Source organism: Sphaeramia orbicularis, unplaced genomic scaffold (assembly GCF_902148855.1).
Source record: "Sphaeramia orbicularis unplaced genomic scaffold, fSphaOr1.1, whole genome shotgun sequence".
Taxonomy (NCBI): Eukaryota; Metazoa; Chordata; class Actinopteri; order Kurtiformes; family Apogonidae; genus Sphaeramia; species Sphaeramia orbicularis.
This window is the reverse complement of record NW_021941434.1, coordinates 25,001-50,459: the sequence shown is the minus strand read 5'-3', so window position 1 is coordinate 50,459 and position 25,459 is coordinate 25,001. Positions and strand designations below refer to the sequence as shown.

The window sequence follows — 25,459 nt, the reverse complement described above, 5'->3', positions numbered from 1 at the left end:
CTTCATGTCATAAGAAAGGGCGGGATTATCTTGCAGATAGACTGAAAACGTGGAGTCATCCTTGTTCTCACTATTTAATGTGAAAACTCAAAATCTAAAAATTTGCAGGTAGGAGGTTTTGTTTTCTGGCCATCGATAAGACATCTCAAAAGGCCGTTAGCATCACTGTTCACAGCCGCTGAGGATGTGATGTAACGTGAACAAAGGTTTTATAAAATACAACAGTTCTTGTCGTCTGTCGCTTTCTTCACGTGTTCCTGAATCCAGTCGTTTACTTCCTGTTGGTGTTTCGTCTTCATTTGACTCATCTCCTCGTCCAGATCGCCCTGGAAGTGGTAGCACTGAGCTCGTTCCAGTTCGTTCATTTCTTCTTGCTGTCGTTTCTTCAGTTTGCTGAAGTCTTTCTGGAAGTGTCTGTTCCGTTGCAGTTGCTTTAACATGTACTCGTTGCTCTGCTCTTGGTTCTTCTTCATCATCTCCATCTCCTTCTGGGACGTTTCCATCTCGGCTAAAGCTTCTTTTCCGTATTTGTTCCTAAACTCGTTGAATTCCTCGGCCTGCCTCCGAGCCTCCTCCTGGTGTTTCCTCTTCATTTCTTCCAGCTGTTTCCAGTAGTTTTCTTCTTTTTCCTTCCATTCTCTTTCCTCTTGTTCGATCTGCAGTTGATCTTCTTTTCGTTTCTGCTCATACTTTTCTCGTTCCAGTTCGTATTCTTCTCGGAGGATCAGAAGTTGTGTTTCTTCTTCTTGTTCTTTCTGTTTGTCTTCTCGAGATCGTCGTTCCCACCATTCCATATTTTCTTGTTCCCAAACCTCGTGTTCTTTTCTCATTTCATCTTTACTCTCCTTCAACAGTTTCTGTTCCACTGGGTTTTCTTCGACTGAAACCAACCACCGCAGGTTCTCATATCTTTCTTCCCAATCGTTTTGTTGGAATTCTTCCTCTATTTTCTTGATTCTTTCCTCTTCTTCTCGTCTTTCTCGTTCTTTCTTTGTCTTTTCTTGCTCTCTCTTGAGTTTTTCTTCCTTTTCTTTGACTTCTTTCGCTCTCAGATATATTTCTTCCTCAAATTTTGGTCTTAGAAGTTTGACTTTCTCTTTAATTTCTTGCACCTCTTCATTGTGTTTTCTTTCCAGATCTTTCTCCTGCTTCTCCATCTCCTTTTCTTTTTCCTTCAGGATTCTTTCCTCTTCCTTTTCTATGGCTGCCTCGGCCTCTTGGAATAACTCGGAGGTGAAGAAACCACCTCCATTTTTCTTCACCGTTTTCTCGATCTTGGTTCGTAGCTGACTGACTTGAGTCCGATCCTCCCGATCGTTGTTATTGAAGACGTGGTATCTTCCTCCACATTCTGCGATCACTTTCTTGACAGAACCTTCCTTGTCTCCTTCTATGTAACTTTCGATCGTTTCATCTTTCAGTTCATCTCCTCTGGTGAATACGACGATGATGAAGTCTTCAGACTTTTTGCCAAAAAACTCCGTAATGAGTTTGAGAGTTTCTTTTTCTTCCTTTGTGAAGCGACCGATCTTCAGCACCAGTAAGAAGACGTGAGGTCCAGGCGCCAACATGCTAATGCATTTCACCAGCTCCTCTTGAACGTCTTCGTTGGACAGAGTCGTGTCGAACAAACCTGGAGTGTCCACGACGGCGATAGGTCGACCGTCAATGTGTCCTTCAGCCTTTTGGCAAACTCTGGTCACTGATCCTAAGGCAGTTTTGGACGTGAACTTGTCCTCCCCCAGGATGGTGTTTGCTGTTGCGCTTTTCCCACATCCGGTCTTTCCGATCAGCACCATCCGGAGACTCTCTGCAGGTGGATTCACGTCCCCTATTGGTTTCAGAGCAGAATTCCGCTGAAAGTTTAATATTGGACGATTCTGTCTTAAAAAAGAATGTTTAGCAACCCGATTAACTGGAGGTTTAGGACACATGTCCTTCGTGAAGCTTCTGGATCCTTGGATGCTCATGTGTTCCACAGTGTGTAAAATCCCAGAAACCTGCTGTTGGTTCTTGATGTTGACAATGTGGTGTCGTCCACCAGAGTGTCGACAGAGCTGCTGGATGTCTTCTTTGTTACTCATATAGTTAGCGACTGCAGAAGCTGTTGCATCTGAATCCACAGTGAACAGAATCACCATGAAGTCGCTGATTTGGGATCTGAATGTGTTCTGGATGGTCTTCAACTCTTCTTTGTCTTCATTGGTGAGTGGACCTACAGGTAGGACCAGGACAAAGGCGTGGACACCCTCAGGTTCACACAGCGACACACATCTGATGGATTCCTTCATTGCATCTTTTTGAGGTTTTCCACTGAGAACAGGAAGTTCCACCAAAGAAACCCGACGTCCACAGACCTCCGCCTGGCGTTTGACGCACTCTGACGAATCTGTACTTGGAGCGAACTTTCTTTGTCCCAGAATAGCATTAGCAGTTAAAGCCTTTCAGTCTGCAAACCTCCCACAGAGAACCAGGTTCAGAGGTGGCTTCGGACGTTTAGGTTCCACCAAAGAATACAGAGCTTCAGTCAGTTTCAGGTATCGGCCTTTGTTTTGACTCCGAATATTATTTCCCTTTTCCATTATTTCTTGACGAGCTTCCTCAGGAAGATGTTTTTCATCAAGGTTGATCCTGTGCAGCCTCGGTCTGCAGTCCTGTTTGAGTTTATGGAGCGAAGGGTTCCATCCAGTTTCATTCTGTGTGATGACGACCATCAAATACTGGAAGGCATCGTCTCCAAACAGACTCATGATGTGGTTTAGCCTCTGTCTGTCGTTTTTGGTGAAGTCTGAAGGGTTCGCCAACAGCAGCAGGATGTTCGGACCTGGTGAACATCGATAAACACATTCATTTATCCACTGTTTTACTTCATCCTCATGTGGGCTGAAGATATCGTAGGCTACGACTGTTAACAGTGTCTTCATCCAGTGTCCTTTGCTGACGGTCAGTTTCCCACATGGTGCTTCTTTTTGGCCCGTGATGAAGTTGGTGAGTTCGACGTTATCATCCTGGCTCTTTCCAAACACTAGAAATCTGAGTTCAGATGCTGAAACACAGAAAGAACAAAGTGTCAGAAATGTACGTCATTAAACGAAGAGATGAGTCATGTTCTTCAGTATTCATCCCTGCATTATTGAAGGTTTTTGACATTTAGAGACAAGTGTGTTGTCCAGTTCCCGTGGACCAAAACCATTAAAAAACCACACAGAGAGCATCGAAACTAACAACACAGTAAATGTCACAAGTTTAACTTGGACAGCAGTTGGTCTTTGATTAATCTTCAGTTGATCTTCAGTTGTTCTTCAGTTGTTCTTTTGTTGGTCTTCAGTTGGTCTTTGGTTGGTCTTTGGTTGGCCTTTGGTTTGTCTTCAGTTGTTCTTCAGTTGGTCTTTGGTTGGTCTTCAGTTGGTCTTTGGTTGTTCTTCAGTTGGTCTTCGGTTGTTCTTCAGTTGGTCTTCGGTTGGTCTTTGGTTGGTCTTCAGTTGGTCTTCAGTTCTTCTTCAGTTCTTCTTCAGTTGTTCTTCCATTGGTCTTCAGTTGGTCTTCAGTTCTTCTTCAGTTGTTCTTCCATTGGTCTTCAGTTGGTCTTTGGTTGGTCTTCGGTTGTTCTTCAGTTGGTCTTCAGTTGGTCTTCGGTTGTTCTTCAGTTGGTCTTCGGTTGGTCTTTGGTTGGTTTTCAGTTGGTCTTCAGTTCTTCTTCAGTTGTTCTTCCATTGGTCTTCAGTTGGTCTTCAGTTGGTCTTCGGTTGTTCTTCAGTTGGTCTTCGGTTGGTCTTTGGTTGGTTTTCAGTTGGTCTTCAGTTCTTCTTCAGTTGTTCTTCCATTGGTCTTCAGTTGGTCTTCAGTTGGTCTTCGGTTGTTCTTCAGTTGGTCTTCAGTTGGTCTTCGGTTGGTCTTCAGTTGGTCTTCAGTTGGTCTTCGGTTGGTCTTCAGTTGGTCTTTGGTTGGTCTTTGGTTGGTCTTCAGTTGGTCTTTGGTTGGCCTTTGGTTGGTCTTCAGTTGGTCTTCAGTTGGTCTTCAGTTTGTATTTTTTTCTGGAGCTGGACAAAAAAACGTTTCCATATTTCCATAGTAAATTACTCATAAACTTCTCGACTTTTGTGTAAATGAACAAAATCAAAATGAACCAAACAAAAACCAGTTTCCAGTTTTACAAAGAACATCCAAAAAAACCGCTGAAGACGTTAAACAGAAGGTAAAAATGTCAGAATGCTGTTCTTTGGCAGAAGAGCTGCACAATACCGGTATATCATTTGAACATCGTCATCGCGTTGTTCGTGTGCGTAATAGTCCCATCTGAGGTCCTGATGACGGAGGTAAATGAACTCAACATGTTCCCAGGTACCTGACACACACTGGACACAACCATCCAATCACAAACGTTCTTAATCAGTTTGGATTGAGTCACCGGAAACAACAGTGAAAAATGAGCAACGAACAAGAGACCGTTATCTGGAATAATTTCAGCTACAGAAACTGAAACGTGTTCTGTGTCGACACAAACAGAGGAAACACAACTAATGTTTGAACATTTACATCGACGACACACAGATGTTATATCCTCCTGAGTAGTTTTTCATATCGCAATATATATCGCTAGGCCTGTGTATCGGCAACAATCTGGTGATACCATACAAATCACAATTCTAGGATCACGATACGATATATCATGATACTGTTAAAAAGGCCATTTTTGGTTTGTTTCTGTTTTTAATGATTATTTCCTGGAAGAATTGAACTACAGCAGAAATCTGCCCAAATCCTAAACACATTTGTATTTGATCCCAACAGGATCTAATGTTCTGTCACCAAATGTTCCAACTGTGTTCAAACTGAAATTCTGTTTCACAGACATTCCAGTTTCAGATCCTGTTCAAATGTTCAGATTCTATTAGTTCACAACTAACATCAGAACAGGATTGGAGTTCAATCCAAACAAAGGAACCAACATTATTGAATAAAAGAGTGTGAAAGAAGAAGAAATAAAATAGAAACCATAAAGAAAAACTAAAATGAACCTCCACAATATCTGCATTTGAATAAATACCTAAAAATATCCATACAGTACTTTTTAACCCTTTCATGCATAAATTATGAGAACCTCAGTCAAGATTTTTTAATTGAGTGTTTTTATTCCTCCTCAGGCATGAAAAAAAAATTGTGATCCAGTTTTTTTTTTCTCATGGAGTTACAAAAATGTCCACGCATTTTATTTTTGAAGTAAAAAAACGTGTTTAAAACCCACTATCAGAAAGTGAGATGAAAACAATGAAATAAAAACATTTTAATGCAGCTAATCTGATGTTTTCTCACATTTGAACATATTCTAATGCTAGTTATTACCTACGTCATGGAAATAATATGCATAGAAGCTTTTTGTCTAACAAATAACAATAACAGTTGATTTCCACTCTTACATGTTCCTGCACATCAGGTTTATCTAGAACAGTACAGGTACAGTACTGGTCTGAATGTACGTGGATTATTATGGGATGGTGCGTTAGTGTCCACTGTGTTGGCTGATCTGGAACTAAAACAACCAAACCATGAATATACAAGAGAACAGCTGGAGAAGAACTGACCACTGGACTGACCGCTGGACTGACCACTGTGCATGAAAGGGTTAAAATTAATACAGTATTGTGAAATGAAATATCGCAATATACTGCAGAACTGATATTTTCTTACACCCCTATATATCGCAGAGTTAAAAAAATCTCTATTATAGACAAACCAGTATATATGCGGAATAAACACTATTATAGACAAACCAGTATATATGCGGAATAAACACTATTATAGACAAACCAGTATATATGCGGAATAAACACTATTATAGACAAACCAGTATATATGCGGAATAAACACTATTATAGACAAACCAGTATATATGTGGAATAAACACTATTATAGACAAACCAGTATATATGTGGAATAAACACTATTATAGACAAACCAGTATATATGTGGAATAAACACTATTATAGACAAACCAGTATATATGTGGAATAAACACTATTATAGACAAACCAGTATATATGTGGAATAAACTCTATTATAGACAAACCAGTATATATGTGGAATAAACACTATTATAGACAAACCAGTATATATGCGGAATAAACACTATTATAGACAAACCAGTATATATGCGGAATAAACACTATTATAGACAAACCAGTATATATGTGGAATAAACACTATTATAGACAAACCAGTATATATGCGGAATAAACACTATTATAGACAAACCAGTATATATGTGGAATAAACACTATTATAGACAAACCAGTATATATGTGGAATAAACACTATTATAGACAAACCAGTATATATGCGGAATAAACACTATTATAGACAAACCAGTATATATGTGGAATAAACACTATTATAGACAAACCAGTATATATGCGGAATAAACACTATTATAGACAAACCAGTATATATGCGGAATAAACACTATTATAGACAAACCAGTATATATGTGGAATAAACACTATTATAGACAAACCAGTATATATGCGGAATAAACACTATTATAGACAAACCAGTATATATGTGGAATAAACACTATTATAGACAAACCAGTATATATGTGGAATAAACACTATTATAGACAAACCAGTATATATGCGGAATAAACACTATTATAGACAAACCAGTATATATGTGGAATAAACACTATTATAGACAAACCAGTATATATGTGGAATAAACTCTATTATAGACAAACCAGTATATATGTGGAATAAACACTATTATAGACAAACCAGTATATATGCGGAATAAACACTATTATAGACAAACCAGTATATATGCGGAATAAACACTATTATAGACAAACCAGTATATATGTGGAATAAACACTATTATAGACAAACCAGTATATATACTGGAATAAACACTATTATAGACAAACCAGTATATATGTGGAATAAACACTATTATAGACAAACCAGTATATATGTGGAATAAACACTATTATAGACAAACCAGTATATATGTGGAATAAACACTATTATAGACAAACCAGTATATATGTGGAATAAACACTATTATAGACAAACCAGTATATATGTGGAATAAACACTATTATAGACAAACCAGTATATATGTGGAATAAACACTATTATAGACAAACCAGTATATATGTGGAATAAACACTATTATAGACAAACCAGTATATATGTGGAATAAACACTATTATAGACAAACCAGTATATATGTGGAATAACACTATTATAGACAAACCAGTATATATGTGGAATAAACACTATTATAGACAAACCAGTATATATGTGGAATAAACACTATTATAGACAACCAGTATATATGTCGGAATAAACACTATTATAGACAAACCAGTATATATGTGGAATAAACACTATTATAGACAAACCAGTATAGCGGGATAACACTATTATAGACAAACCAGTATATATGTGGAATAAACACTATTATAGACAAACCAGTATATATGTGGAATAAACACTATTATAGACAAACCAGTATATATGTGGAATAAACTCTATTATAGACAAACCAGTATATATGTGGAATAAACTCTATTATAGACAAACCAGTATACAGTACAGGCCAAAAGTTTGGACACACCTTCTCATGCTTTGCATTTTCTTTATTTTCATGACTATTTTCATTGTAGATTCTCACTGAAGGCATCAAAACTATGAATAAACACATGTGGAATTATGTACTTAACAAAAAAGTGTGAAATAACTGAAAACATCTCTTATATTCTAGTCTCTTCAAAGTATCCACCCTTAGCTCTGATGACTGCTTTGCACACTCTTGCCATTCTCTTGATGAGCTTCCAGAGGTAGTCACCTGAAATGGTTTCCTAACAGTCTTGAAGAAGTTCCCACAGATGCTTAGTACTTGTTGGCCCTTTTGCCTTCACTCTGCGGTCCAGCTCACCCCAAACCATCTCGATCGGGTTCAGGTCTGGTGACTGTGGAGGCCAGGTCATCTGGCGCAGCACTCCATCACTCTCCTTCTTGGTCAAATATCCCTCACACAGCCTGGAGGTGTGTTTGGGGTCATTGTCCTGTTGAAACATAAATGATGGTCCAACTAAACGCAGACCGGATGGAATGGCATGTCACTTCAGGATGCTGTGGTAGCCATGCTGATTCAGGTTGCCTTCAGTCTTGAATAAATCCCCAACAGCGTCACCAGCAAAGCACCCCCACACCATCACACCTCCCCCTCCATGCTTCACGGTGGGAACCAGGCATGTAGCATCCATCCGTTCACCTTTTCTGCGTCGCACAAAGACACGGTGGTTGGATCCAAAGATCTCAAATTTGGACTCATCAGACCAAAGCACAGATTTCCACTGGTCTAATGTCCATTCCTTGGGTTTCTTGGCCCAAATAAATCTCTTGTGTTTGTTGCCTCTCCTGAGCAGTGGTTTCCTAGCAGCTGTTTGACCATGAAGGCCTGATTCACGCAGTCTCCTCTTAACAGTTGTTGTAGAGATGTGTCTGCTGCTAGAGCTCTGTGTGGTATTCATCTGGTCTCTAATCTGAGCTGCTGTTAATTTGCGATTTCTGAGGCTGGTGACTCAGATGAACTTATCTTCAGCATCAGAGGTGACTCTTGGTCTTCCTTTCCTGGGGCGGTCCTCATGTGAGCCAGTTTGGTTGGAGCGCTTGATGGTTTTTGCGACTGCACTTGGGGACACATTCAAAGTTTTTGAAATGTTCTAGACTGACTGACCTTCATTTCTTAAAGTAATGATGGCCACTCGTTTGTCTTTACTTAGCTGATTGGTTCTCGCCATAATATGCATTCTAACAGTTGTCCAATAGGGCTGTCAGCTGTGCATCAACCTGACTTCTGCACAACACAACTGATGGTCCCAACCCCATCAATAAGGCAAGAAATTCCACTAAGTAACCCTGACAAGGCACAGCTATGAAGTGGAAACCATTTCAGGTGACTACCTCTGGAAGCTCATCAAGAGAATGCCAAGGGTGTGCAAGGCAGTCATCAGAGCTAAGGGTGGATACTTTGAAGAAACTAGAATATAAGAGATGTTTTCAGTTATTTCACACTTTTTTGTTAAGTACATAATTCCACATGTGTTCATTCATAGTTTTGATGCCTTCAGTGAGAATCTACAATGAAAATAGTCATGAAAATAAAGAAAATGCGAAGAATGAGAAGGTGTGTCCAAACTTTTGGCCTGTACTGTATATATATATTTTTTTAAATACAGAAAGAAAATATGTACCGAAAAAAAAATCTTCAATTAAGTAAAAAAAAAATCAATTAAGCCCTAAAAAAATCTAAAATTTAGCAAAAAAAAATCTTGAATTAAACAAAAAAAAATCTTCATTTAAGGAAAAAAATTCTTGAATCAAGCCCAAAAAAAAAAAAAAAAAATCTTAAATTTAGCAAAAAAAATCTTGAATTAAGCAAAAAATCTTTAATTAACAACTTCAACTGTTTGTCTTTGTTTTAGTGCAAAATCACATTAAATTGTGAAACTCTTTCCATTTCCAAACTCTCCTGTACCAATAAACTGTGACTAACCTGAACAAATGTGTCCAACCTGAAATGTCTGTATTAAATTCAGTCCAGTTTGAACTCTTTTCTTCCTGTTCCTCAGTGTTTAGTGTCTTTGGAGATCTGATCCAGAATGCACATGGACTAATGAGAAGTGGAGGAAGAAGACTGAGAAAATTACACTGATTTATCTGAAGAAATGTCAGCTTTTTCAGGTTATTCACATCTGTTTTGTTTGGATAGTTTATAAAAGGAAGTATTTTCAGAATTTAATTATTTTTTTTGCACTCAAACACAGACATAAATTGTCAGTTGTCATTATTTCTGGGTTCTTCTGTTCTTATTGGACTGGTTGGGTCTACTGCAGATCAGATCAGACTGAACGTGGAACCTGAAAGAACAGGAGTTGGAGAACCCTGGTTTATAATAAACTGTAGATCAGTGAATTATCAGTAATTTAGTATTTTCATGGATTTTTATTGGTAGGTACATCACCAAAGCAAAACAAAATGAACAAAAACATAGAACATAAACCACAAATTGAAAAGAATAACTTTACTTTAGACGTTACCGGTTCTATTTCCTGGAACATTTATAAATGGACTGGATAAATGAAGCTAAACTAGTATATATGTGGAATAAACACTGCTATAGACCTGAAAAACAGCAGCTAAACTGTTTCTACAGTTTAAGTAGAAGATTAAAGTACGTAGGATTTAACACGTTTAATCTGACGAAGATCATTTATAATAAAAAACAAACTGTAGATCAGTGAATTATCAGTAATTTAGTGGTTTCATGGATTTTTATTGGTAAATACATCACCAAAACAAAACAAAAGGAACAAAAATATAGAAAATAAACCAAAAAAAAAAGAAAAGAATAACTTCACAGGTTCTATTTACCAGAACATTTACAAATCTACTGGATAAATGAACTCAGTCCAGTACATATGTGGAATAAACACTGCTATAGACATGAAAAACACATTTAATCTGTCAAAGATCATTTATAGACCAGTAAACTGTAATTATTTCATTAATTCCATAAACGTTTATTGTTAAATAAATCTGAAAAACAAAACAAGTGAAGAAAAGTGAACAAAGTAATTAACAAAATGAAAAGAAAAAACATCAAATTATTTAAAAAATGGAAATAATCTTTAAAATGTGCACAAATTAAGAAAATAAATGACAATATCAAGAGAATAATCAACACAATTAAGTAAATAATCCACAAATTAACAAATATGAATAAAATGATTCATGAAACAAACAAAAATTAATTCAGTAATGAAGAAACTGAAGCAGACGGAGAGAACCATCAAGGAAATGATTAAAACAATGAAAAAAACTGGGAAAATAATCATTAAAATGAGCAAAAACCCAAACATATAACATAATATATTATAAACTGAAAACATGGTGATTAGTTTCATATTGATCTGATTAAAGTATTCAAGTACCGTCACAGACATTTGATGGATCTTTTATAAATAGTTTCTTCATAAACTCACCCATGGCTGTTCTGTCCATCATCCTTCAACACATTCAATGAAATGATCTGATTTAAAAGAAAAAAATGAAATGTTTGAGTTCAAATAAAACCAGTGTTTTATCACCAGTTCAATGACATGAAGGAAACCTGCACATTTGTCCTCGTCCCATCAGTTTGGTTCACTCACCTGCTCCAGCGTCTGGGTCTGGACTGCAGTCTGTGATTGACACGTTCAACTGAACCTGTCTATCAGTCATGTGACCCAGGGGGCGGAGCCTAAACAGAAACACTGATTACCATCAGACATGTGACCCAGGGGGCGGAGCCTAAACAGAAACACTGATTAGCATCAGAATGTTTACTGGAAAACACAAGCAACCGGTCCGACCAGGACCAGGACCAGGACAAAGACCAGGACCAAGACCAAGACCAGGACCAGGACCAGGACCAGGACCATGACCATGACCATGACCATGACCATGACCATGACCAAGACCAAGACCAAGACCAGGACCAGGACCAGGACCATGACCAGGACCATGACCAGGACCAGGACCAGGACCAGGACCATGACCAAGACCAGGAAACCAGACCAGGACCAAGACCAGGACCAGGAACAAGACCAGGACCAAGACCAGGACCAGGACCATGACCATGACCATGACCATGACCAAGACCAAGACCAAGACCAAGACCAGGACCAGGACCATGACCAGGACCATGACCAGGACCAGGACCAGGACCATGACCAAGACCAGGACCAGGACCATGACCAAGACCAGGAAACCAGACCAGGACCAAGACCAGGACCAGGAACAAGACCAGGACCAAGACCAGGACCAGGACCAGGACCGAGACCAAGACCAAGACCAAGACCAAGACCAAGACCAGGACCAAGACCAAGACCAAGACCAAGACCAGGACCAAGACCAAGACCAAGACCAGGACCAGGACCAGGACCAAGACCAAGACCAAGACCAGGACCAGGACCAGGACCAAGACCAAGACCAGGACCAGGACCAGGACCATGACCATGACCAAGACCAGGAAACCAGAAACCAGACCAGGACCAAGACCAGGACCAGGAACAAGACCAGGACCAGGACCAAGACCAAGACCAAGACCAGGACCGAGACCAAGACCAAGACCAGGACCAGGACCAAGACCAAGACCAAGACCAGGACCAAGACCAAGACCAAGACCAAGACCAGGACCAGGACCAAGACCAAGACCAGGACCAAGACCAGGACCAGGACCAGGACCAAGAAACCAGAAACTAGATCAGGACCAAGACCAGGACCTGGACCGGGTCTGGGTCTGGTTTCTGGGTCCTGGTCGTGGTTCTGGTCTAGTTTCTGGGTCCTGGTCCTGGTCTGGTTCCTATAAATAGGTTGTGTACCTGTTTTCCGGACACTGTTAAACCAGTAAAATGAGTCCTGGTCCTGGTCTGGTTCCTGGGTCCTGGTCCTGGTCTGGTTTCTGGGTCCTGGTCCTGATCCTGGTCCTGGTCTTGGTCCTGGTCTGGTTTCTGGGTCCTGGGTCCTGGTTCTGGTCCTGGTCTTGGTCCTGGTCTGTTTTTTGGGTCCTGGTCTGTTTTTCAGGTCCTGGTCCTGGTCTGGTTTCTGGGTCCTGGTCCTGGTCTTGGTCTTGGTCCTGGTCTGGTTTCTGGGTCCTGGGTCCTGGTCCTGGTCTTGGTCCTGGTCTGTTTTTTGGGTCCTGGTCCTGGTCTGTTTTTCAGGTCCTGGTCCTGGTCTGGTTTCTGGGTCCTGGTCCTGGTCTTGGTCCTGGTCTGGTTTCTGGGTCCTGGTCCTGGTCTTGGTCTTGGTCCTGGTCTGTTTTTTGGGTCCTGGTCCTGGTCTGTTTTTCAGGTCCTGGTCCTGGTCCTGGTCTGGTTCCGGTTCCTATAAATAGGATGTGTACCTGTTTCCTGGACACTGTTAAACCAGTAAAACCAGTCTGAACCAGATCGAAGCCAGAATCCTAAAACCACGTCAGACCACATGGAACCGGATCAAAGCCATGTGGGTTTTGTGGGTCAAAGGGAATGAAACAGGTTGGTCCTGTTTGACTCAGACTGAAAACATGTAATTATAATGAAGGACGTGTTCTATTAACGATCAGCTGACGTCAGCAGAAGCGATCCTTAAATGTGAGTTTAGCTTCAGTTTGAACTGAACAAACGGGACCGAGTCAGATCCATCTGAAACTGGAACTGAAACTGACGGATGGGAGAAGCAGAGAGCGGAGGTTTTTACTGGGAGAATAATGGTTTTACTGGGAGAATAATGTTGTTTTACTGGGAGAATAATGGTTTTACCGGTAGAATAATGGTTTTACCGGTAGAATAATGGTTTTACTGGGAGAATAATGGTTTTACTGGCAGAATAATGGTTTTACTGGGAGAATAATGGTTTTACTGGCAGAATAATGGTTTTACTGGGAGAATAATGGTTTTACTGGCAGAATAATGGTTTTACTGGGACAATAATGGTTTTACTGGGAGAATAATGGTTTTACCGGTAGAATAATGGTTTTACTGGGAGAATAATGGTTTTACTGGGACAATAATGGTTTTACTGGCAGAATAATGGTTTTACTGGTAGAATAATGGTTTTACTGGGAGAATAATGGTTTTACTGGGAGAATAATGGTTTTACTGGCAGAATAATGGTTTTACTGGGAGAATAATGGTTTTACTGGTAGAATAATGGTTTTACTGGGAGAATAATGGTTTTACTGGGACAATAATGGTTTTACTGGTAGAATAATGGTTTTACTGGCAGAATAATGGTTTTACTGGGAGAATAATGGTTTTACTGGCAGAATAATGGTTTTACTGGTAGAATAATGGTTTTACTGGGAGAATAATGGTTTTACTGGGAGAATAATGGTTTTACTGGCAGAATAATGGTTTTACTGGTAGAATAATGGTTTTACTGGGAGAATAATGGTTTTACTGGTAGAATAATGTTGTTTTTACTGGTAGAATAATGGTTTTACTGGGAGAATGGTTTACTGGAGAATAATGGTTTACTGGGAGAATAATGGTTTTACTGGGAGAATAATGGTTTTACTGGGAGAATAATGGTTTACTGGAGAATAATGGTTTTACTGGCACAATAATGGTTTTACTTGTAGATAATGGTTTTACTGGTAGAATAATGGTTTTACTGGGAGAATAATGTTGTTTTTAACTGGCAGAATAATGGTTTTAACTGGGAGAAGAATGGTGTTACTGGGAGAATAATGTTGTTTTTACTGGGAGAACTAATGGTTTTAACCGGTAAGAAATAATGGTTTTACCTGGGAGAATAATGGGTTTTACTGGCAGAAAATAATGGTTTTACTGGGAGAATAATGGTTTTACTGCTGGCAGAATAATGGTTTGTACCTGGGACAATAATGGTTTACTGGAGAAATAAATGGTTTTACCGGTAGAATAAATGGTTTTCACTGGGAGAATAATGGTTTTAACTGGGCACAATAATGGTTTTACTGGCAGAAAGTGAATGGTTTACTGGTAGAATAATGGTTTTACTGGGAGAATAATGGTTTTAACTGGGAGAATAATGGTTTTACTGGCAGAATAATGGATTTTACTGGGAGAATAATGGTTTATTAACTGGCAGAATAATGGTTTTTAACCTGGGATAATAATTGGTTTTTACTGGGAGAATATGGTTTAACCGGTAAATAATGGTTTTACTGGGAGAATAATGGTTTTACTGGGACAATAATGGTTTTACTGGACGAATAATGGTTTTACTGGTAGAATAATGGTTTTACTGGGAGAATAATGGTTTTACTGGGACAATAATGGTTTTACTGGTAGAATAATGGTTTTACTGGCAGAATAATGTTGTTTTTACTGGGAGAATAATGGTTTTACTGGCAGAATAATGGTTTTACTGGTAGAATAATGGTTTTACTGGGAGAATAATGGTTTTACTGGGAGAATAATGGTTTTACTGGCAGAATAATGGTTTTACTGGTAGAATAATGGTTTTACTGGGAGAATAATGGTTTTACTGGGAGAATAATGTTGTTTTTACTGGGAGAATAATGGTTTTACTGGGAGAATAATGGTTTTACTGGGAGAATAATGGTTTTACTGGCACAATAATGGTTTTACTGGTAGAATAATGGTTTTACTGGTAGAATAATGGTTTTACTGGGAGAATAATGTTGTTTTTACTGGCAGAATAATGGTTTTACTGGGAGAATAATGGTTTTACTGGGAGAATAATGGTTTTACTGGCAGAATAATGGTTTTACTGGGAGAATAATGGTTTTACTGGGAGAATAATGGTTTTACTGGGAGAATAAGGTTTTACTGGGAGAATAATGGTTTTACTGGGAGAATACTGTTGTTTTTTACTGGCAGAATAATATGGTTTTACTGGGAGAATAATGGTTTTACTGGTAGAATAATGGTTTTACTGGCGAATAATGGTTTTATGGGAGAATTGGTTTACTGGGAGAATAATGGTTTTACTGGGCAATAATGGTTTTACTGGCAGAATAATGTTTTTACTGGTAGAATAATGGTTTTACTGGGAGAATAATGGTTTTACTGGAGAATAATGGTTTTACTGGACAATGGTTTTACTGGTAGAATAATGGTTTACTGGGAGAATAATGGTTTTACTGGCAGAATAATGTTGTTTTACTGGGAGAATAATGGTTTTACTGGGAGAATAATGGTTTTACTGGCAGAATAATGTTGTTTTTACTGGGAGAATAATGGTTTTACTGGGAGAATAATGGTTTTACTGGCAGAATAATGGTTTTACTGGTAGAATAATGGTTTTACTGGGAGAATAATGGTTTTACTGGGAGAATAATGTTGTTTTTACTGGGAGAATAATGGTTTTACTGGCAGAATAATGGTTTTACTGGGAGAATAATGGTTTTACTGGCAGAATAATGGTTTTACTGGGAGAATAATGGTTTTACTGGGAGAATAATGGTTTTACTGGCACAATAATGGTTTTACTGGGAGAATAATGGTTTTACTGGGAGAATAATGGTTTTACTGGGAGAATAATGTTGTTTTTACTGGCAGAATAATGGTTTTACTGGGAGAATAATGGTTTTACTGGGAGAATAATGTTGTTTTTACTGGGAGAATAATGGTTTTACTGGGAGAATAATGGTTTTACTGGGAGAATAATGGTTTTACTGGGAGAATAATGGTTTTACTGGCAGAATAATGGTTTTACTGGTAGAATAATGGTTTTACTGGCAGAATAATGGTTTTACTGGGAGAATAATGGTTTTACTGGGAGAATAATGGTTTTACCGGTAGAATAATGGTTTTACTGGGAGAATAATGGTTTTACTGGTAGAATAATGGTTTTACTGGTAGAATAATGGTTTTACTGGCAGAATAATGGTTTTACTGGTAGAATAATGGTTTTACTGGTAGACTAATGTTGTTTTTACTGGTAGAATAATGGTTTTACTGGGAGAATAATGTTGTTTTTACTGGTAGAATAATGGTTTTACTGGTAGAATAATGTTGTTTTTACTGGTAGAATAATGGTTTTACTGGCAGAATAATGGTTTCACTGGGAGAATAATGGTTTTACTGGTAGAATAATGTTTTTACTGGCAGAATAATGGTTTTACTGGTAGAATAATGGTTTTACTGGTAGAATAATGTTGTTTTTACTGGTAGAATAATGTTTTTACTGGTAAATAATGGTTTTACTGGGAGAATAATGTTTTTACTGGTAGAATAATGGTTTTACTGGGAGAATAATGCTTTTACTGGTAGACTAATGTTGTTTTTACTGGTAGAATAATGGTTTTACTGGGAGAATAATGTTGTTTTTACTGGTAGAATAATGGTTTTACTGGCAGAATAATGGTTTCACTGGAGACTAATGGTTTTTTACTAGGCTAGGATACGAAATAGAATAATGTTTTTACTGGCCAGAATATAATAGTTTTTACTGGTAGAATAATGTTTTTACTGGGGAAATAATGGTTTTACTGGTAGAATCAGTTTTTTACTGGTAGAATAATGGTTTTACTGGCAGAATAATGGTTTTCCTGGGAGAACTAATGGTTTACTGGCTAGAATAATGTTGTTCTTTACTGGTAGAATAATGGTTTTACTGGTGAGAATAATGTTTATTTTTTACCTGGTAGAATAATGGTCTTACGTGCCAGATAATGGCTATTTACTGGGAGAATAATGGTTTTATACTGGTAGAATAATGTTGTTTTTACTGGTAGAATAATGGTTTTACTGGTAGAATAATGTTGTTTTTACTGGTAGAATAATGGTTTTACTGGTAGAATAATGTTATTTTTACTGGTAGAATAATGGTTTTACTGGCAGAATAATGGTTTTACTGGGAGAATAATGGTTTTACTGGTAGAATAATGTTGTTTTCACTGGTAGAATAATGGTTTCACTGGTAGAATAATGGTTTTACTGGTAGAATAATGTTGTTTTTACTGGTAGAATAATGTTTTAACTGGTAGAATAATGTTGTTTTTACTGGTAGAATAATGGTTTTACTGGTAGAATAATGGTTTTACTGGTAGAATAATGTTATTTTTACTGGTAGAATAATGTTGTTTTTACTGGTAGAATAATGTTATTTTTACTGGTAGAATAATGTTGTTTTTACTGGTAGAATAATGTTGTTTTTACTGGTAGAATAATGTTATTTTTACTGGTAGAATAATGTTGTTTTTACTGGTAGAATAATGTTGTTTTTACTGGTAGAATAATGTTATTTTTACTGGTAGAATAATGTTGTTTTTACTGGTAGAATAATGTTGTTTTTACTGGTACTTCCTTCAGATTGGGTGCAAACGTTCACTCAGATCCATTACAGTATGATGATCGAAGGTTAAAGGTCGAAACACTCAAGAATTCATGTTTTTGATGTTTTCATCAGGGTTTGTCTGTCTGTCTGTCTGTTAGCAAGATAAAGTTCTGGACAGATTTGGATGAAATTTACAGGAAATGTTGAACAAATGAACACAAGGAACAAATGATTACATTTTGGTGGCGATGGGGGGGGGGGGGGGGGCTTATCTGGTGGAGGTCTGCGCTCTCTGAGTGCTTTTCCAGGTTTTTTTAATTGATTTATTTTAAATATGTAAACGGTACAAGCTTCCTGATTACCACTAATTGACTTCTTTGCAAAACATAATATAGAAATGAAAATTCAAGGACATAAAAAATAATAATACACACCAAAAAAGGACAAAAATGTTGATTGCACCGCCCCTGAAGGAAAGGCAAGGAGTCCTGTTTTGGATTTGGTTTGGTTGGTTGGTCGGTCGGTTGGTTGTTAGTCGATCGGTTGGTTAGTCGGTCGGTTGGTCGGTCAGTTGGTTGGTCAGTCGGTTGGTTGGTCGGTCGGTTGGTTAGTCGGTCGGTTGGTCGGTCAGTTGGTTGGTCAGTCGGTTGGTTGGTCGGTCAGTCGGTTAGTCGGTCGGTTGGTTAGTCAGTTGGTTAGTCGGTTGGTTGGTTGGTCAGTCGGTTGGTTGGTTTGTTTACACTTTAGCTGTAAATCTATTGGTTGAATTCAGACCTAATGTGGTTTATAGATTAGCACTGACCCAGAACAGATGTGTTTGTATTTTGGGAAAAGTAGATTAAAGTTCAAATTTTATATGATTTATTATTATTATTTTTTTTTTTTTTTATCTTATTTTTCTTCCCTTTTCTTATAATGGGTGAAATTTTAAATGTCTATAAAAACATCAATTTTCTTCTCAGTTTCCTTCAAACTTGGCACATATATATAAATATATATATATATATATATATATATATATATATATATATATATATATATATATAGGCCAGTGATATGACATCAGCACACACATAGACATGATGACATCATCAGCTGGATCCATGACAAAATAAGATACAGTACGTGTGAGGGGGCGGGGCTTGTTGTGTCTGGAACCAGTGGTTTATGGAAGTCAATCAGCCTCATCAGATTTTGAATTACAAAAGCCACTGAATTTCTTGCGTTGAGTTTTTGCACTGAAATTAAGCATCTGAATTTTTTGCTTTTTTTTTTTATTTTAAATTTATGAACATAGTTGAATTCAGAGACAAAAAAATCAGATACTTAGTTCCAGTGCAAAAAAATTCAGTGCTAGAAATTCAGTAGGTTTTAAAATTCAAAATCTGATGAGACAGATTTACTTCCACAGTTGTTAAGTTAAACTTTGACATTAATGGAACAGAATAAAATTATGAACTGACAGTTTCATGTCTCGTCATCGTGTTTTCCCAAAACTGACGCAGGAGGAAGTAGATGTGAGCGTCAGCTGATCCTCCTCTGTGGTTCTGCTGGTTCTGCTGGTTCTGCTGCATGGCTTTAACCCCGTCTGAAGTTCAACACATTCCATTCCATTAAAGTATCATCACTCTGCTTTAATGTTCCACCATATTCACTTTTATTCACAGAACGTGTCACAAACAAAGAGTAAAAGGAGAAAAACAGCCGTTAGTTCAAAGCCAGTCAGTAAATCCTCTGTTCATATTATATGAGTAAGACTACTGAGAAATGAAGCTAAACACAGAATAAAACAGTTTGGTTTAATCCAGGAGGGTCAAACATATGGTCTGGGGTCCAGAACCAGACCCAAACACCCCCCCTCCTTAAAGTCCAGTTAGCTCAGGTTCCACATTCAGACCAACATGATCTGAAGTAGATCAGAACCAGGAAAATAAGAACAGAAGAACCTAGAAAGAATGACAAATACTAATGTTTCTATTTGTTTGACATGACAGTATTTACATTTACAAACTGTCCTTGAACAAAACGTGAAGAATCTGAACAAATACGAAAAACATGAAATGTATGAGAGAAATAAGTCTAATTTTAACAGAATTTTTTTTGATGTTTCTCAAATTTTTGTTAATTTTTGTACATGTTTTGTACTTGTTCTTGTTTATTTTGCTCATATTTTTTTGTTCACCCTGTTCATGTTTCTCAAATTTTTGTCCATTTTTAACATAATTTAAATGTTCTTTTCCAGCGGGTCATGGCAGTGGTCCATCCTTAACATCATGTTGGGCTGTGAATAAAAAATGTGAAGCACATGAACAAATATGAACAACATGGAATGTCTTCAGTAAAATAAGTGTAATTTGACCAATATTATTAATTACCTATTAAATGTTACTAATTGTTGCGTGTGTTTATAGATCCACTGTGATCTGCACGTTAAACTGAGGCAGAATATTGGTACAATTACATGTATTTTTCTTGATACATTTCAGGTTGTTCATGTTGTCATGCTTTTTAAAGGACAGTTTCTACATGTGAACATTTTCATGATGTAATTTTACCATTTTCACTGTTAAACATACAGAAACATTTGTAGTTGTCATTATTTATAGGTTATATTATTATACTGGCCTGAACTAAAATGAGTTTAAGGGTTAGATGTGTAATGTTTAGTGACATCTAGTGGTGAACTTACAGACCCTCATCTCACCCCAAGAACTAAACCAAACTGGTCACATGACCCCGACTCAACAGGAAGTCCACCATTCTGAAATTTACACTAACATCAACAAATTACATCGTATTTACATAAACTCTTTTACAAGTTTTATCCACTCGGTTGCACATTCAGTCAGTAACATCTACAGATCGTGATGGTGAAAAGTCGTCAAATGCCCTTCGGCTCTTACAAACTGTTGCCGTGGTAACAAATTTGGCCCTTCTGCCTTATTTCAGGAACTCGAAGCAAAAAAGAAAGTTGTAGGTGTTTTAAGTAATGCGTTTAAATGGGACATGTTTGATCAGCGACCAGACCTCAGCACATCTACATGTCGTTATTGAGGCTGTTGTCATGGCAACAGCATGGTTTTCAATGAACACAGGTACATGCTAATGTTAAGGCCATTACCACGGCAACAGGTCCATTTCCATGTTTGGCCATTACATTGGAAATTCTGTCAATTTTCCCAGAACGTTTCATGAATGGAACTGATCACTTTACTTTACACATCTACGTCTGTAAAATATCTGATGTAATGTGTAGATTATATGCAAGACCTTGGTTAAATCAACAGAATATGTTGTTAGCCTCCTAGCATAATTGGCTAAGTCACATTTTTTTCAGTTCATAGTCAGTGTTAGAAAATTAATCAGTGTTAAAAGCTGGGGCACTGCTAGCAATTTTGGGCCCCATAAAAGGTAAACGATGTGGGCCCTTCATAACATTCAGTATCTTAATGATTTGTCGGAGTGGGGATGGGGGGGGGGGGGGGGGGTATGTGGTGTAGGGGCAGAAGCTATATACGTGGGGGTGTGGTCCATAACTAAAGTAACCAACGCTGGCGTGAAGCGAAAATGCAACCGAACATTCTTTCAACATCTGACTCCCGGTTTCTATGCCTCTATTGTCCAGCGGATCTTTCACGAAATTTTCACGACTTCTAACCCATATCCACTGGACCCCCTCCACAGCTCTATAGGTCCCCCCAGAAATGCTGGGCCCCATGAATTTTCACACGTTTACCCCCACTTTATGACACCCCAGGTTAAGAGTAAAGTTACGCAGATTTTAAAATTTGGCCAAACATGAAGTAGTCGACATGACATCATGAATTGCGTACAGATAATACGCCACTTTTAATTGGTGTGTTATCTGTGCACATTATAAGCTTTCCATATGTTCATGCCGTGTAAAATGCCACGCAATTAGTGTGATTAGTGATTAGCACAGTTAGCGGTTAGGTTTAGGGTTACGCTTAGGCTTAGCAGTTACGAATGTGTAAATCGAAGCTCTTGGCGTACACTGACACGCCTCAAATGGCATTGAGTCACACGCGACAGGATGAAAATGCATAAGTATAGCACGACAAATGTCATGAGGACTGGTGTGGCATACAACACGATTTCATGAGATCAGTCTGGAATTAGCCAATTATGCTATGAGGCTAACAATATGCTAGTATTAAAGAGTAATAAGACATCTCAAAAGGTCGTTAGCATCACTGTTCACAGCCGCTGAGAATGTGACATCACACGAACAAAAGTTTTATAAAATACAACAGTTCTTGTCGTCTGTCGCTTTCTTCACATGTTCCTGAATCCAGTCGTTCACTTCCTGTTGGTGTTTCGTCTTCATTTGACTCATCTCGTCGTCCAGATCGCCCTGGTGGCGGCAGCACTGAGCTCGTTCCAGTTTGTTCATTTCTTCTCGCTGTTGTTTCTTCAGTTTGTTGAAGTCTTTCTGGAAGGTTTTGTTCAGTTGCAGTTGCTTTAACATGTACTCGTTGCTCTGCTCTTGGTTCTTCTTCATCAGCTCCATCTCGGTCCGGTACATTTCCATCTTGGCCAAAGCGTCTCTGGTGTATTTGTGTCTGAACTCGTTGCATTCTTCTGCCTGTTTCCGAGCCTCGTCTTTGGTTTTCCTCCTCAGTTCCTCCACCTGCTTCCTGAAGTTTTCCTCGGCCCTTCTCCTCTCTCTTTCTTCTCGTTCTCGTTGCAGTTCTTCTTCTTCTTCTTGTCGTCTCTTGTAGTTTAGTCGTTCCTGTTCGTATTCGTCCCTGAGTCTCTGAAGTCGTTCCTTTTCCTCCTCTTGTCTTAGTTTCTCGTCTTCATTTCTCTTTTCCCACCATTCCAGTCGTTCTTTCTCCCAGGCCTCTCGTTCTTTTTTCATTTCTTCTCTGCTCCTCATTAGTAGTTTTCTTTCATTAATACTTTCTTTTGTGGGAGGACTTCTGAGTTTTGTGTCCAAAGTGTCATATTTTTTTTCCCAAGCAGTTTGTTGGACCATCTCCTGTCTTTTCTTGATTCTTTCCTCTTCTTCTCGTCTTTCTCGTTCTTTCTTTGACCTTTCTTGCTCTCTCTTGAGTTTTTCTTCCTTTTCTTTGACTTCTTTCGCTCTCAGATATATTTCTTGCTCAAATTTTGGTCTTAGAAGTTTGACTTTCTCTTTAATTTCTTGCACCTCTTCATTGTGTTTTCTTTCCAGATCTTTCTCCTGCTTCTCCATCTCCTTTTCTTTTTCCTTCAGGATTCTTTCCTCTTCCTTTTCTATGGCTGCCTCGGCCTCTTGGAATAACTCGGAGGTGAAGAAACCACCTCCATTTTTCTTCACCGTTTCCTCGATCTTGGTTCGTAGCTGACTGACTTGAGTCCGATCCTCCCGATCGTTGTTATTGAAGACGTGGTATCTTCCTCCACATTCTGCGATCACTTTCTTGACAGAACCTTCCTTGTCTCCTTCTATGTAACTTTCGATCGTTTCATCTTTCAGTTCATCTCCTCTGGTGAATACGACGATGATAAAGTTTTCAGACTTTTTGCCAAAAAACTCCGTAATGAGTTTGAGAGTTTCTTTTTCTTCCTTTGTGAAGCGACCGATCTTCAGCACCAGTAAGAAGACATGAGGTCCAGGCGCCAACATGCTAATGCATTTCACCAGCTCCTCTTGAACGTCTTCGTTGGACAGAGTCGTGTCGAACAAACCTGGAGTGTCCACGACGGCGATAGGTCGACCGTCAATGTGTCCTTCAGCCTTTTGGCAAACTCTGGTCACTGATCCTAAGGCAGTTTTGGACGTGAACTTGTCCTCCCCCAGGATGGTGTTTGCTGTTGCGCTTTTCCCACATCCGGTCTTTCCGATCAGCACCATCCGGAGACTCTCTGCAGGTGGATTCACGTCCCCTATTGGTTTCAGAGCAGAATTCCGCTGAAAGTTTAATATTGGACGATTCTGTCTTAAAAAAGAATGTTTAGCAACCCGATTAACTGGAGGTTTAGGACACATGTCCTTCGTGAAGCTTCTGGATCCTTGGATGCTCATGTGTTCCACAGTGTGTAAAATCCCAGAAACCTGCTGTTGGTTCTTGATGTTGACAATGTGGTGTCGTCCACCAGAGTGTCGACAGAGCTGCTGGATGTCTTCTTTGTTACTCATATAGTTAGCGACTGCAGAAGCTGTTGCATCTGAATCCACAGTGAACAGAATCACCATGAAGTCGTTAATTTGGGATCTGAATGTGTTCTGGATGGTCTTCAACTCTTCTTTGTCTTCATTGGTGAGTGGACCTACAGGTAGGACCAGGACAAAGGCGTGGACACCCTCAGGTTCACACAGCGACACACATCTGATGGATTCCTTCATTGCATCTTTTTGAGGTTTTCCACTGAGAACAGGAAGTTCCACCAAAGAAACCCGACGTCCACAGACCTCCGCCTGGCGTTTGACGCACTCTGACGAATCTGTGCGTGGAATGAACTGTCTTTGTCCCAGAATAGCATTAGCAGTTAAAGCCTTCCAGTCTGCAAACCTCCCACAGAGAACCAGGTTCAGAGGTGGCTTCGGAAGCTCAGGTTCCACCAGACAATACAGAGTTTCTTCAGTGAACGCTATGTACTGTCCGTAGTTCTGTCGGACTAGGTCTTCTATCTTTTCCATTAACTCCTCCACTTCCTGCTCGTGCAGATGTGTTCCGTCCAGGTTCACCACATGCTGCCTTTCTTTACAATCTTGTACGAGTTTCTGAACTGAGGGATTGCACCTTGTATTGTCGTTCTGAATCCTGATGACAATCGAGTACTGAAAAGCATCTCCTCCAAAGAAGCTGAGGGCGGATTTAAGCCGTTCTCTGTCGGCTTCGTCGAAGTCCGAAGGGTTGACCAACAGCAGCAGGACATTCGGACCCGGCGGACAATGAGCCACACATTTTTTGATTTCCAGTTTGACGTTCTCAGCCTGCTGACTGTCGGCCGTTCTCACCACTGTAACCGGTTTCTTCTTCCATTCTCCGTGGACACACTTACGGGGCTTCGGAGTTTTGGCAAAAGGCTGTCCGCGTTTTCCTACGATGAGCTTACTAAGTGCCGACTTTTCATCCTGGTTTTTTCCAAAGATCACAATCCTGAGTTCTGATACTGTAAAACACAAAGAACAAAAGTATTTCTATGAATCATACGTTATATCATTGAGATTCCTTGGCTCAACCCGTTTAGACATTCTGGTTACGACGACATTCAAGTGTGTACTGACGTCACTTTATTGGCTGCCGAACACGCACCAACCAAGGTTCATATAGTTTTGGATTTTTATTAGCTTACCAGCCAACGGGCCGTAAGCTATTGGCCTCATGTGGCGTCTGTCGTCTGTCATCTTCTGTCGTCTGTTATAAAACTCTGTCGTCTTCTTCTCCTAAACTCCAGTTCTGATTGACTTCAAACTTGGTCTACAGCTTCTGTATGATGATGTCAGCACAACGGATTGAAATTATTTGGATCTGGATCTGATTCTGGATTTGGTGCCACTTTGAAAAATTTTCCCATTATAAGAGATAGGAAGTGGATCGAGCCAATAAATCAGTATCAATGATATCAAGTGTGAATTTGAATTTTTTACAGATCTGATTGAATATGAGCAAAACATGGACTATTTCTGTAATAGA

General features: G+C 38.9%; 3 protein-coding genes across 4 annotated transcripts in view; 1 reads left to right on the top strand and 2 right to left on the bottom strand.

Annotated features, from left to right (window-relative positions):
• Positions 1-25,459, top strand: part of LOC115415710 (putative histone-lysine N-methyltransferase PRDM6) — a gene marked incomplete at its 5' end in the record, with an annotated part of 37,536 nt that overhangs the window by 3,589 nt on the left and 8,488 nt on the right. The gene's annotated exons all lie outside the window — the stretch shown is intronic.
• Positions 1-25,459, bottom strand: part of LOC115415712 (GTPase IMAP family member 8-like) — a 27,304-nt gene continuing 1,845 nt past the window's right edge. The window contains exons 3-4 of one of the 2 annotated variants that reach the window (XM_030129350.1): positions 22,810-24,935; positions 1-935 (exon numbers count right to left, since the gene is read on the bottom strand). In XM_030129350.1, coding sequence (XP_029985210.1) covers positions 210-935; positions 22,810-24,935 — 2,852 coding nt within the window. In that variant the 3' untranslated portion in view covers positions 1-209. Of the gene's footprint in view, positions 936-20,375; positions 24,936-25,459 lie in introns of those variants that run through there. The other variant, XM_030129349.1, reaches the window with a different exon arrangement.
• LOC115415709 (GTPase IMAP family member 7-like) lies at positions 942-11,257 on the bottom strand (the record flags this gene model as incomplete). Its single annotated transcript, XM_030129347.1, has 3 exons — positions 11,216-11,257; positions 11,048-11,094; positions 942-3,046 (listed from the first exon to the last, which is right to left on the bottom strand). A coding segment is annotated over exon 3 (1,350 nt), but the record flags the coding sequence as incomplete, so codon positions are not given.